Here is a 13,469-nt window from a genome sequence, read left to right as displayed (position 1 = left end):
TTACAAGGAACACAGAGCACAGACGAGGCCAGTGAAAGATAATAAATTTTATATTTAATGTAATTCAAAGTTAAAAGTATATACTTGACTAAAAGTACAGAATATTCCAATTGAGTTACTGTTGTAACACTGTAATAATACAGGAAGTCAGTTTTTTGAGATGTATGAATTATATTTTATGTATTACAAAGGGATGAAGGTTACCAAATTAAAATGTATCCCTGTAAAATTACAGGGATATAGTCTTCTTTGGTGCAGAAAGACTATAAATAGCTAGACTTTTTGCAGCGAAGGGATGAATTTCTCAGCAATAAAAGTTAATGTAAAAGTCACTTCAAATATGGGTCCTTTGACAAAGAAATGAAAGATATTTTATTTTATATGAACTTGACATGATTTAATTTTGTGAAAAACAGGAGTGACAGAATCAGACAACATATCCTGCTACGGAACTATTACTAGAAATAAGGACTACAAATCAGATGTTTTAAAACTGAAGAGACTATCTACAGTGGTTAATTACTTTAGTTATGTTGGTGACAATTTTACCAATTATTGCTATACTTGCAGCGTTACTCAAAACTTGTATTTTCTGTATGCGCTGTTATGGTGACTAAAAGCAGGCATCTGTTTATTCAGACTACTGCCGATTGGCTAAAACTGCCAATATGCCCAAACTGCCAAAACTGGTTATTTTCTGTTATGGTGGCTAAAGCAGGCATATGTTTACTCAGACGACTGCCGATTCTGTGAGGCTGTCTGTATCCGAATCCAACAGTCCCTCCCCATCATCTATTTCTACATGCATTGATGTAGACTCATGACCATTTTCTGAGCAAAATCCTGAGCCTATTAGTAGGTATTACATTGACTAATCTAAGAATGGAAGCAGCACATCTCTTTTCCCATACAATATTAACAAAAAGATGCTAATTCCACCTATACCACCTTTTTAAGGCAATGGATGTGTATTCAATTGCCAAGAAACTAGTGTTACACTTTATGCCATTAGCCAGGAAGAATGATGTCAAGTACAATGACAGTCAATAATTGTTAAAAGCTTAAGTCAAAGAGAGCCATGAAGGTCGGCTTGAGGTAGGTATGTTCAGGCCTTCAAGTCTTTGGGATAAACTAAGCACATTTCAAACAGGCCACCGCAGCAGGAAAATGCTCAGCCAATATCATATCCATTCCATGCAGAGATGTTCTACTGAATTAAGTCTGTTATGATGTTATTAGTTTGTATACAAAGACAGGTCAAGCCACCCATCTTAAAAGATGTTGAAGACACTATTCGTTCTATAGTATTCCCTTCGCAAAGATTTCTCAGAGACTTTCTGTGTCCTCCCTCTTCTAAAAAGTTACATTTCGAGGGTTGATGGGGGGTGGGAGACAGGTACCAAGGAGGGCACCTGTTGGAATGAGCACTGGGTGTTGTATGGAAACCAATTTGACAATAAATTTCATATTAAAAATAATAATAATAAAAATAAATAAATACAGTTACATTTCACCTGAACAACTCTTCTGTTTCCATTGTGGACTTCGTGAAACATGTAAACTGGAAAGCTTACGGTGAAACTTGGGGTGTGCTCATGGCAGGCAGAATGAACGGCCATCCGCCTTGCAACCTCCTTCCTTCCTGCCTGCACTGTGAGCTCCAAGCTCCAGTATCAATAGCCTCAGAACGACTGCTTAACCAGCTCCTACAATTGTGTAAGGTCGAACCCTACAACAATTCTTTTATAAATGAATAACGAGTTCTCGTCTACACAACCTCCACATGTGTATGCGCACATGCGTGCGCGCGCGCACACACACACACACACAGCATTCCAACTGCTCTGATTGAGCCCTGCTTGTACAGTCCAGCATTGCTAATGTGCTTCTCTCTACCTTTCCTAGGCTTCCAACACAAAATCCAACAAAGTCATTTTTCCTTCATTAAATTAATACCTTCACTTAGGTTATCATTAAGTTTTGCTGACCTGGATCCTACTTAAGGTAGGTATTCACATCTCTCCCCAGATTAAGAGGAGTTGATTTTATGGTTTAACTTTCAGGTCTAATCTTCTTTCTCTTATTTCCAAGTGTCATTATTTGTGTAACAAATACACATAATAGCTGCAATGCATTAAATATTTATTATATTCACAGCAGTAGGCCTGAGTCTCATAAAACCCTGGAACGGTAGGACTCGACACCCGCATTTTATAGATTAAGAAACTGAAGCTACGAGAAGTCACAGGGCCATGGTAGACTGGGATTAAAAAACTGGGTTTTTTGGACAAGAAAGCTCATGCTATGCTACACAACCAATGTTGACCCAGATGAATTTATCAGCATGGGTAAGCACATAGAAAACAAAAGTTAAATGCCTAAAGTATATACATGAACTCAGAAAATGGCAAATTATTTTATTTGCATGTTATAGAAGGCAGGCATTAGGTATTATTGTATAAACAGATGCACATTAATATGTACATACTACATATCCATTTATGCATTTTTATAAATAACAGAAAAAATTGGAGAATTGCAAACCAATATCAAAAAGTCACATCATACCTTCTGTCTATATAAAATAAGGCAGTAGGCTTGGAAGCAGCAGATGCATTGAGAGATTTGAAAGTTAGAGAAAGGGAGCCAAAACTAACCGACAATAAACTATAAAAATTAATTGTTTCAGACATTTAACACGGGAGTAAATAAATTCCAAACAAATCAAAATTCCTAAGTACAATATAGCTTAACAGAGCAGTCTAGTGACTAATGTTTACAGTGATGGTTTTGAGTAATTTGTGTTAAATTATTTTAGCACATGGCATTTGATTCTTGATTTAGGCTCAGATCATGATCCCGGGGTAGTGGGATTGAGCCCCGTGTCGGGCTCCACGCTCACTGTGGAGTCTGCTTAAGGTTCTTTCTCTCTCTCCCTCCGTCCCTCTCCCCAGCTCTTGTGCTATCTAAAATAATAATAAACACTTAAAAGTATTGAATCTTAGTTATCTGAAAAATAAAATAAAAAAATAAAACTTCCTTCCCAACAGTGCTCCCTTCTTTAGAAAGTTATTTTCCCTGAGTATACAACTGCACATGTGTAAAGACCTCTTGAAAGTCACACTTCCTGGAGCTACAGCACGTATTACCATCTAGTAGTACACATGAGCAATGTAAGATTGCATCTACCACAAAATCAGAAAACTTACAAGGTACTCTCAGCCATCTTGAGTCTATGTTAAGGTATTTGTCTCAGTTTAGTTTTATAGGAGCACTGATTAGAAAAAGATCACACAATGAAACATGTCTATAGGTTAATTAGATAATGTCTATTTTTTCCTCCAATTCTATGCGGTCCCTAATTAAAAACAACAGAAAAGGTTCCCTTCAGGGGAAACAGATAATTGTATGTAAGTAGACAGAGCTTGATGAATTCCATTTCAAATATCTCAGAGCTGGAATTTCTTTTCCTAATCTTGTCAAATATATTTCTTCTCTAACAATTTTTAATTTGCTCTAAATTCTGCTATAAGTGGAAACCATAACTGAGTAAAGGATACAGTGACAGAAAATATATATTCTTACCTGTGATTCTCTCTAAGAAATGTGATATCATACCGAGATTCACGTTTAGGCAAAGAGGAAATAAGGGCATCAACTTTCATAACGAGGTCACTCATGCTAGGTAAACAAGATAAACAACAGATGAGTTTTTCTGAGGAGAAAGGTCCATATTTCATGTCACAATTAATGCCCTGAGAAATGGAAATTTAATGTAAAATATCTCCAATAGACAAGCTTTATATAAATGACTTTTCTTCCAAATTTGTAAGTTGAATTTGTCAGTTTTTTTAAAAACTTATTTTGAGAGAGAGCAAGCATGGGGGGGGGAGAGGGAGGGGGGGAGAGGGAGGGAGGGAGAGAGAGGGAGAGGGAGAGGGAGAGAGGGAGAGGGAGAGAGAGAGAGAGAGAGAGAGAGAGAGAGAGAGGAAATCCCAAGCAGTGTCCACGCTGTCAGCACAGAGTCCAACGTAGGGCTTGACCTCATGAACTGTAAGAGATCATGACCTGAACCAAAACCAAGAGTCGGATGCTTAGCCGACTGAGCCACCCAGATGCCCCTAGAATTTGTCAGTTTAAAGATGACTGCTGCTTTAAAAACCATCCTTTTTTTTTTTTTATCATTGACATGATCTTTAAACACTTATAAGTAGTGTTCTTAACAGCGCCTGTAAGGATACGGTGCGTCATTCAATTCAAGGCAATATTTGCTGAGCGCTGGTTACGTGTTCAAGCACTGGAGCCCACCCAGGAGAGAAAGAAGGGCAGGAAGAACAAAAGGGAGAATTTCCAAAATAACTAAGAAGTCCAGACTTGTATGGTCACAAATTAGTTTGAAAACTAATTACGACTGCACGTATTTGTATTTGTATTACACACCATATCTTTCACAGAGCATTGCTTAATGACCACTTAATAAACCTGTTTAAAAAATTTTTTTTTACATTTATTTATTTTTGAGAGACAGAGAGAGACAGAGCATGAGCAGGGGAGGGGCAGAGAGAGAGGGAGACACAAAATTGGAAGCAGGCTCCAAGCTGTCAGCACAGAGCCTGATGTGGGGCTCGAACTCACAAACCGCGAGTTCATGACCTGAAGTCGGACACTTAACTGACTGAGCCACCCAATAAACCTGTTTTAAATGAGTAAATTAATCAAAATCATAATCTCTATTCCTAAACTCCCTCAAAGGTATTTATTAGCCACATAATCTCTAATATGTGAAATTGTAGACACAATGGAGGAAATATGGTTAAACATGCTCCCCATGTTTCAAGGGGACCACATGCACTAAGAGAAGAGGAAATGAGGAAAGGGAAAATTGGGGGCCCCAAACAGCCTTTTTGTAGATTCTCTCAATTCTCTCTTTTTGCAAAATACTCTGAACTGCAGAAGGGAACATGCACGAGAAAGTCAGCACCTCCTAAGGAGTGGAGATGGTCTCTGAGCAGAGCAGGCAGTAATCACTCTGCTCCAGAAACAGGTGTCACGTGCTCCCCCAGCAATGGTTCCAAGGACTCTGTCTTTTGCACCCAGAGTTCTACCTTCCTAGGTAGCTAACTCTTGGAAGACATGAAAATAAGGATGCATATCTTAAACATATGTTCACATTTAAGCATATATGCCTTTATTCTAACCACAACATGACGTGTTTAGCATTATGTGTGTGTGTGCAATGACTTCAGACAATTAGAGGGGATGTTCTTATAGTTTAGTGTTGGTTTTTGTTGTTTCGGTGGTGGTTTTGGTCTGAAATCCACCTCTAAAGTGGCTGAAATAGCTTCCCAAACCTATTTAAAACTATTTTTTGCCAGATCAGATTAAAAAAATTGGTTCTGAAATGTTAACAATATATTCACAAAATTCAGTATGAATTATATGCTTTCCAACATAAGCTAGACCTAAATTATTTAACCAAAAATAACTTTTTTTGCTTTTTAAAGTTTTCTTTTTAAAATATCCACTTGAAAATAACTGTGGATATTATCTCTTTACTGCAGAAATGCCCTTACACTTTCCTACTTTATTTTTAGTTTTCTATGTTAACATCATTTCCTAAATGATGAATTACTTCCTAAAGGAACAGATTAAGCAAGGACATCCATTTCATCCGAATCAGAATTCTGTATTTAAGACTAAGAATCAGAATTTTTAGTTCTGGCAGGAAGCCTAGTTGTATGCCATAAGATGTGTGGGTACACTGAAAGTAAATGGAAAAAGATAAAACAGAAAAGCATTAACCAAAAAGAATGTTGATGTGGCTTAAATACGAGACCCCACAGACTTTAAGACAAAATTATAGCAAAAAGAGTAATATATAATGATAAAAGGAACAATTCACTAGAAACATAATTCTGAATCAGAGTATATATAACTACAGCTCAAAATATTTAGAATAAAATTTGACAAAGTTGCAAGAACTAAATGACAGATCCATAATCATCATTGCAGTGTTTTAACAAACTTCATCTAGTAACTGACAGATAAAGAATAATTCAGTATTTCGATGGTTGGAAAAAAAATAGCATGTTCAAAATAATAAATGTGTAAAATCTTCCACACAATTAGAGAATAAGCCTTAAAAAAATCAGGCATGGAACAATGATAAAGATTAACCCTGTCTCACAAAATTTGTAGAAATAAATACCAAATAATTGATTTTCATAAACCATGTTCTCTAATCACAGTTCAAAAACAAACTGGAAATCAATTAATAACACACTGTGCCACTTAAAATTTTTAAAATGCATCTTATTCATTTATTTATTCAATAAAGATTTACTGGATGTCTAACAAGATCTAGGCACAATTCCATATAAGGAAGATAAAAATGATAAAATGGACAAGGAGTTTGCCTTCATGAAGAAGACACTATAAATATTTCAAAACATCTTAACAAGCAAATGTTAAAAAACCCAGAAATCTGAACATGTTAGCAATGAATCATAATGAAGCATTTATATATCACAGCTTATGTGATACAGCTAAATAGAGTTTAGAAAGACACTTTTAAGCCTGTAATTTAAGGGTATGTAAGGAAAAAAAATGTGATATTAAAAAGCTTAGAACCCAACTTGAGAAGTTTATGAAAGAGAACAGATGAAAAAAATAGTACAAACTGAAACTGATAAAAACAACCAAAACAATCAAGAGCCTGCCAGGTCCTAAATCTACATATATGAAAAGTAAAACAGTAAAATAAGTCTATCCTAAATTAAGCAAACTAGAACAAGAGAAAGGCCAACAGGAGATGTTTTAAAAGCTAGAAGTTAAAGTACGAAGCTGTTACAATTCACAAATGACATGAGCGTCTAACTTCAGATAAAATGTTACAAAAAATAAGAGAGTTGAGCAAGGAAGATCAATATAGAATTTATTATTATTCCTGTAATTTAGCAATAAACAATTTGAAAATATAATTTAAAGTACACTATTTATAATATGGGCTAAAAGTATAAAGTACAAGGGAATAAATCTAAAACTACATGTGTAAAAACTCATGGGAAAAAAACAGAAGCTTCACCAAAGGACCCAAAAGGAACACTAAGTAAGTGTGTCAAACTATCTACCTACATATTCTTATATACATATGTTTATATATAAATCATATACCACATATAAATTGTATGCCAGATACATCAGTTATATACCTATATGTTATTTTATATGTTTTATATATTATACATTCATATAGCCATACATAAACAATATATGTATATATTTAACAGATGAGATAATTTAATATTACATAAAGATGGCAATTCTTAAACTAATCTATAAATTCACGGAAATTCTCATAAAAATTCCAGGACAGTTTTTTGTAGAACTTGTTATGCTGGTTCTAATTACATTTATGTGGAAAAACAAGTAGCAAAAAACAATCAATGCAATTTTGAAGAAGAGACAGAAGAGAAAATTTTTGCTATTATCAAAATTTATTATAAAGCTGTGGTAACTGGAGTGTGGGACTGGCATGAGACAGCATACCAGTGGAACAATATAAAGATCTAAGAAGAATTAAGGACATGATCTCAGCTCAGGTCATGATCTCAGCTCAGGTCATGATCTCAGTTCATGGGATCGAGCCCTGCATGGGGCTCTGTGCTGACAGTGCAGATCTGTCCCTCCTCTGCTCACTCACACATACACACTCTCTCTCAAAATAAATAAATACTTTTTTAAAAACCCAAGAAGAACTAAAGATATAGACCAATAAAAAAGCAAAACTGGAAAACTTTTAGAAGACAATAAAGGAGAATATCTTTATGAACACAGACTAGAAAAAAATTCTTATACATCCTACAGATATACACACACACTCCCTCCCTCCCTCCCTCCCTCACACACACACAGACCACAGACAAACCATGACAGAAAAATCCTGATAATGTTTTGACATTAAAATAAAAATCATCTAAGTATTTGGTAAAAAATTGCAATAAAAAAGTAAATAGTCATGTCACAAACTAGAATATAATATTTGTAACACATATAATTGATAAAGATTAGTATACAGAATCACAGAGAATATGTTTATAGATCATTAAAAGAAGAAAAAAAGCCCAACAGATAACTGAGCAGAAGACACAAACAGGTATTTTACAGAAGGGTAAACGTGAATGAAAATAATCGTATGAGAAGATACTCAAAAGTCAAAGAAATGCAAAGTAAAACAAGCCACAATTTCACATCCACCAGACAGAGAAAATTATCAAGTCAGACAACTCCAGGTATTGGTAAGAACCTGTGGAAACAGAACTTTCACCTTTCTGGTGGGAGTGTTAATTGCTGCAATGACTTTCAAGGGTATTTAACAACATCTGGTAAGGCTGAAGACACGCACACCCTATAACCCAACTGCAACACCCCTGTGCTCTAGAGAAACTCACACTGCACAAGGAGACACGGAAAGCTGGTTCACTCCAGCACTTCTGTAACAGTAAAAACACTAAAGCCAAGTTCACCGTACCTCAGTAATGGACTGCATAAACGAGCTACAGCATATTCATTAAACACCGAAAAGGAATTAAAATGAACTGTGTACATGAACCTGGATGAAGCTCCAGAGGAAGTAGAGTGCAGAGGAACCTACAGGAAACAGAGTTTCTCTATAAGTCAGGCATTCGGCCCAAACAACACTGCTCATGGATATTCAGAAATGAAGCAAAGTATAAATATGAGTATGGAATCATGCACACAGCATTTAGGAAAATGGTTACTTCTCAGGGAGGATGGAGACTGTGTAGGTGGGTAAGAAACAAAGAGGACAGTAAGATCCAAGGCAAATAAAACAAACCATTCACATGTACAGTTTGGTGGTGGTGAGTATGGATGTCCTTTATTATCATTTTTAAATATTCTCTACATATCGCTTATATCTTTAATTGTGTACATATTTGAAATATTTTCTATTCTTAAAAAGAAAAAAATAAGATGCAAAATAGCACATCCTGAAATGAATTGCTCTTACGATTTTAAATACTTACTTCTTTGAGCTGATTTTCATATTTTCAACAACGCCTTTAATTTTCTCTACTAAATTAGTAAATGTTATCTTTTCCAAGAAGTAAAAATCTTCTGTATAGAAATTTTCATCTAAAGGTCCTAAGAACTTAAAATAAAAGTAGTTTTATTATTGTATACCTTCTGGAAGATACCAGTTTGGGACAAATATTTTCTCATCAAATAGATATTTAAACAACAACCGATTACCAATTAAACAGACGGTGGCGATCAATCCCACCACTTACTAAATCTACCGGGAGACAAAGAGAAAAAGGTTTTCTCACTTTCATATTACAAGTAACATTTGCATAAACACCAATATCTAACTGACAAAATAGAAAAGCAGTAAATTATTTCCATTAGAAAGTTTTACTTTGAAACATAATGCTTTCAAAAACCTAAGGCTTTTCATTCTAAGGTAAATTATGAAACGGTCTGTATTTCATAAGTCTTTTATTTTCAATTTGCTTTTCTATTCATCTATCAATTGTGGCCTGCATGACGTAGATACGACCAAAGACAAACCACATAATCACTTAAACGTACCAACCCATCTTCATCTAACTGATGCTGTATAAATGGTTTGGACCACAGTAAGGTCATGTATGCAGGTCGGCTGTGAACAGTTAACTCTAGAGGAGGAGTTGTCAAATTGTCACACGCCTAATTTCGAAATTAATCCGTGCAATCATCATCATATTATGAATGCAAGCACCGATGCAGAAGGTGAGCCTGACATAGTCTTATGCCCTAAACACTTACACTTAATGACAACCACAAAGTATAGCATCCAGAATCCTTTTTTTCTTGGTAAACAGACCAGAATTAAATGGTTGTAGCAGATTTTCTCACTCCCTCGACTGCTTCATCTGCTTCTGCAATTAATATTTTTCTAAAAATGAATGAGGTATAGTTCTTGAATTTTTTATTATTTGCTCATATCACAGGTGATATTAGCTGGGATGTTAGCATTCCAACTAAACAAATATCATGTTTCACCCTTAAACATATAACATGGGCTCTTCAAAATGAAAAAATGGATACCATAAAACTAAAAGTACACATAGAAACATTTCATTGCCTTAAGATTTGGTATCACTTTTGAGATACTTTGAAAGCACTTTCAATGTTATATTTTATGGACTATGAATAGGAGGCCTGGAAAATAGCTGAATTTTATCTGTACCACCTCTATTGATTTGAGCAGTTTTGTTAATAACTCAGAAAAAAGGAAATATAATCTCAAATTATTTTCTTAAGGGGTTAATTAGATTGGCTCTCTTCATTGATTAAATTCACCAGAGAACTGGCTCTATTTCACCTATGTGAGTGCAGTGTGAAACAGCTAGGAGAAACTTGATTCTTGTGGGATAAAGAAACATAAATAGTATAAAATCACATAATGTCTAAGTTGGGAAAAGGAACACTGAACTTGAAACTCATGTACAAACATAATAAAATGTATCTGGTGCTTCCATCTTCTTTACAACATTTTGGAAATGTGATTTTTCAGTTATACGGAATAACTATTGTAACAGAAATGCATTACCTCTGACAGCTCATTAAAATTTTAGAAAACTCTGTTAGAATGTTCATCCACACACTGAGCTTTATAAAAATCTCTCTCCACTCATGGACATCTCAGTATGATTCTATATTGACTCTCTCATCAAGTGTAACACAAATCAGGTCTACAAATGTACCCACTATTTCTCATGACAGCCTTCAAATATTTAAAGAGAAAACAGGAATTAATATTTACTGAAAATCTGCTCTGTGTCTGGGGCTGTTTTATATGCTTTACCTATAAAAGTATATTTAATCTCTGACAACTCTGTAAAATAGACCATCACCATTCCCACTGTCCAAATGATATTTCTAAACCAAGTCTCATAGAAGTCATATAATTAATTAATGGTGAAATGGAATTCAAACAGAGATTTGTTTGGCTAAAAAAAAAAAAAAATAACAAAAAAGGCCCTGCTTCTCTACCGCCTGCTACGCCGTCTTTCGCCAATTTGTAAACATGTAGGTTAATGACAATAAATCTGTTATAATTATAGTGGCAGTATTAGAGTTTTATTTAATACTAAAAATAAATGCATTTTTAATTCTTCAGCATCTTAGTAAGAAAGTATGAGATAATCACCACCCCCCAGTTTTGATCATTCATAAACAACCTGAGTATGTTCCAATTCTAACAAACATTTGGACAGGTTCGCGATGAAGGCTGATTCTAAAATGTCAGATTTCAAGCATTAAACGATCTGGCTGAGAGTTGTACCTATCTGCTGCAATTGCTGTGACTACTGTGCTTTAAAGCCTCACTCTGAGAGTAACAAGCTAAGTATTACATTACACAGCTCTAAGCCACAGTACTTGCTTTCAGATACATTATGCTTTTCTATTCAAATTACAGTTCCATAAATTAAAAAAATAAAATCATAATTTTCTACTAATCAATGCAAAAGCCAACATAATTTAACTTAATATCTACCTCCAGCCCCAACCTCTTCCCTGAATTCAACTCATATGCTCAAGTGTCAGCCCAAGAGCAGGCACAGGACCAGAACTGGCCACTGAACTCTTCCTACATCCGGAACTGAATTTCCATCTTCCCTCCCCTTCCACTCGTCCTGAGCAGCCTCACTTTGCCAGTCACACGGTTCTCTCCATCCCACCCCAAGTCTGTCAGTAATTCAGGTCCACTCTTCCTCCACAATACATCCCTCACTTCCTCCTCCAGGGCCATTCCAGTCCAAGTCACCATCAGCTCTCACGTGGACTACTGAACTAGCTCCTGACTGCTCTCCTGATGCCCTATGTTTTATTCTCTATTGAACAGCCACTAGAGATGCACAAAGAAGACATAAGTCAGACCATGTCAGTCCTCTGCCCACAACTAAACTTCACAACTCACTCACAGTAAAGCAGGAGTCCTTACACTGTCCTGAAACCCTACGGGATCTGGTCGGCAGCTACTTTTCTGAAGCTTCTCTTCTGACTACTCTCTGTACTGGCTATTTCTAGGACACAGTAATCATCTCACCTCAGGACCTTTGTACTCACTGTTCCCTCAATCTAGAACATTCTTCTTGCACATATTCCACTCGGCTTGCTCTACCCCCCCACCTCCCTCCCTGCCTCCTCTGGCTCTCTCCAAATGGCACCTTATCAATAAGGATGCTACTTGTTAGGTGTCACTGCCCACCAAAATATAAACTTCATGAAAACAAGTTTGTTCACTACTATACTCTCAGAACCTAGAAGACTGATCACAGCAGGTGCAAAATTAGAATCTGAATATTTTTGTCAATTTCAAGGAAGATGAAGAGAAACAATTATTTTAGGAGAAATAAGGTAAATATAACTATAACATTTGCTATCGATAACATGGGTAATATGTGAATTACATTAAATAACAGCAAAGAAAACATAGGGTAGCCTTTCCACAACATATAATCAAAAGGCAAGGTACTAAATACAGCTGGTGTAATTTTTTTCCCTCTTCACCCTTACAGTGCTAGACAGAGCCAAAGGGACAGAGCCATATACTGCAAAACTGTTCTAAAAAGCCACATTTCCTCCCCAAACAACTGTTAAAAATAAAAAGCAATGACATTACTGGGCTTCCACAAACCTTGCTTATCAAATTCACAAATGCTGTGTATTAATGCAATAAATGGCAACCATTGTCACCAATTTATAAAAGAGCACCATACAAAGATGAACACTTAAATACAATTAGCCTGAAAACTGCTACATTGAAGCAGATATATTTGATCTGCAGAGGCTTGTGGATGTGAGACCCTCACTACTCTCCAGTTCCTAGTCTTTATAGAGTCAGAAAAGAAAAAAATGAGCATAATTTTCAGGGAAAATGATAGGGGAATAAAACATTAGATAAAGAGAGCTTCACCTAGAAATGTAGAAAACAAAAACGTTAAGAGCGCACTAGACCTTGGAAGACAATTTGGGTTATATAATTTGGTAGTTCAAACAGAGGATGCCAAACATATTGCGTTAGTTGATTTCTTAATAAATCTATGCACCAGATTCAATTTTTTAAAACTTAAATCATTACTGAGAAAACAAGATTCTCATACTCAAAAAATATTAAGTAGATATTATTAATTTTGTACGTCTATAAAGACTCTCTAATAAGAAAATGTTTCCGATATACCAAGAGAAAAAAAGTGTGATATAAAATTTTATACATACATGTATACAACAGGATTAAATTATGTATTTTTACAAACCAGACACGCCTATGTAGGGTAGAGAAAAGGGTTAGAAGGTAAAACAATAAACTATGAATAACCAATTTCATTAGGAGGGTTGAAGTAAGTGATTTTTCTTATAGATTTTAATGATTACATTAATAACTATGACTTTATATTTCA

The 13,469-nt window shown here is 35.4% G+C and overlaps 1 protein-coding gene across 1 annotated transcript in view; it reads right to left on the bottom strand.

Annotated features, from left to right (window-relative positions):
* UGGT2 (UDP-glucose glycoprotein glucosyltransferase 2) overlaps positions 1 to 13,469 on the bottom strand; it is a 192,092-nt gene that overhangs the window by 48,702 nt on the left and 129,921 nt on the right. The window contains exons 23-24 of the mRNA XM_058681695.1: positions 9,048 to 9,172; positions 3,586 to 3,681 (exon numbers count right to left, since the gene is read on the bottom strand). Of these exons, the coding sequence (XP_058537678.1) occupies positions 3,586 to 3,681; positions 9,048 to 9,172 (221 nt within the window). The remainder of the gene's footprint in view (positions 1 to 3,585; positions 3,682 to 9,047; positions 9,173 to 13,469) is intronic.

This window comes from Neofelis nebulosa, chromosome 1 (genome assembly GCF_028018385.1).
Source record: "Neofelis nebulosa isolate mNeoNeb1 chromosome 1, mNeoNeb1.pri, whole genome shotgun sequence".
NCBI lineage: Eukaryota > Metazoa > Chordata > Mammalia > Carnivora > Felidae > Neofelis > Neofelis nebulosa.
This window is presented reverse-complemented; position numbering and strand designations above follow the sequence as displayed.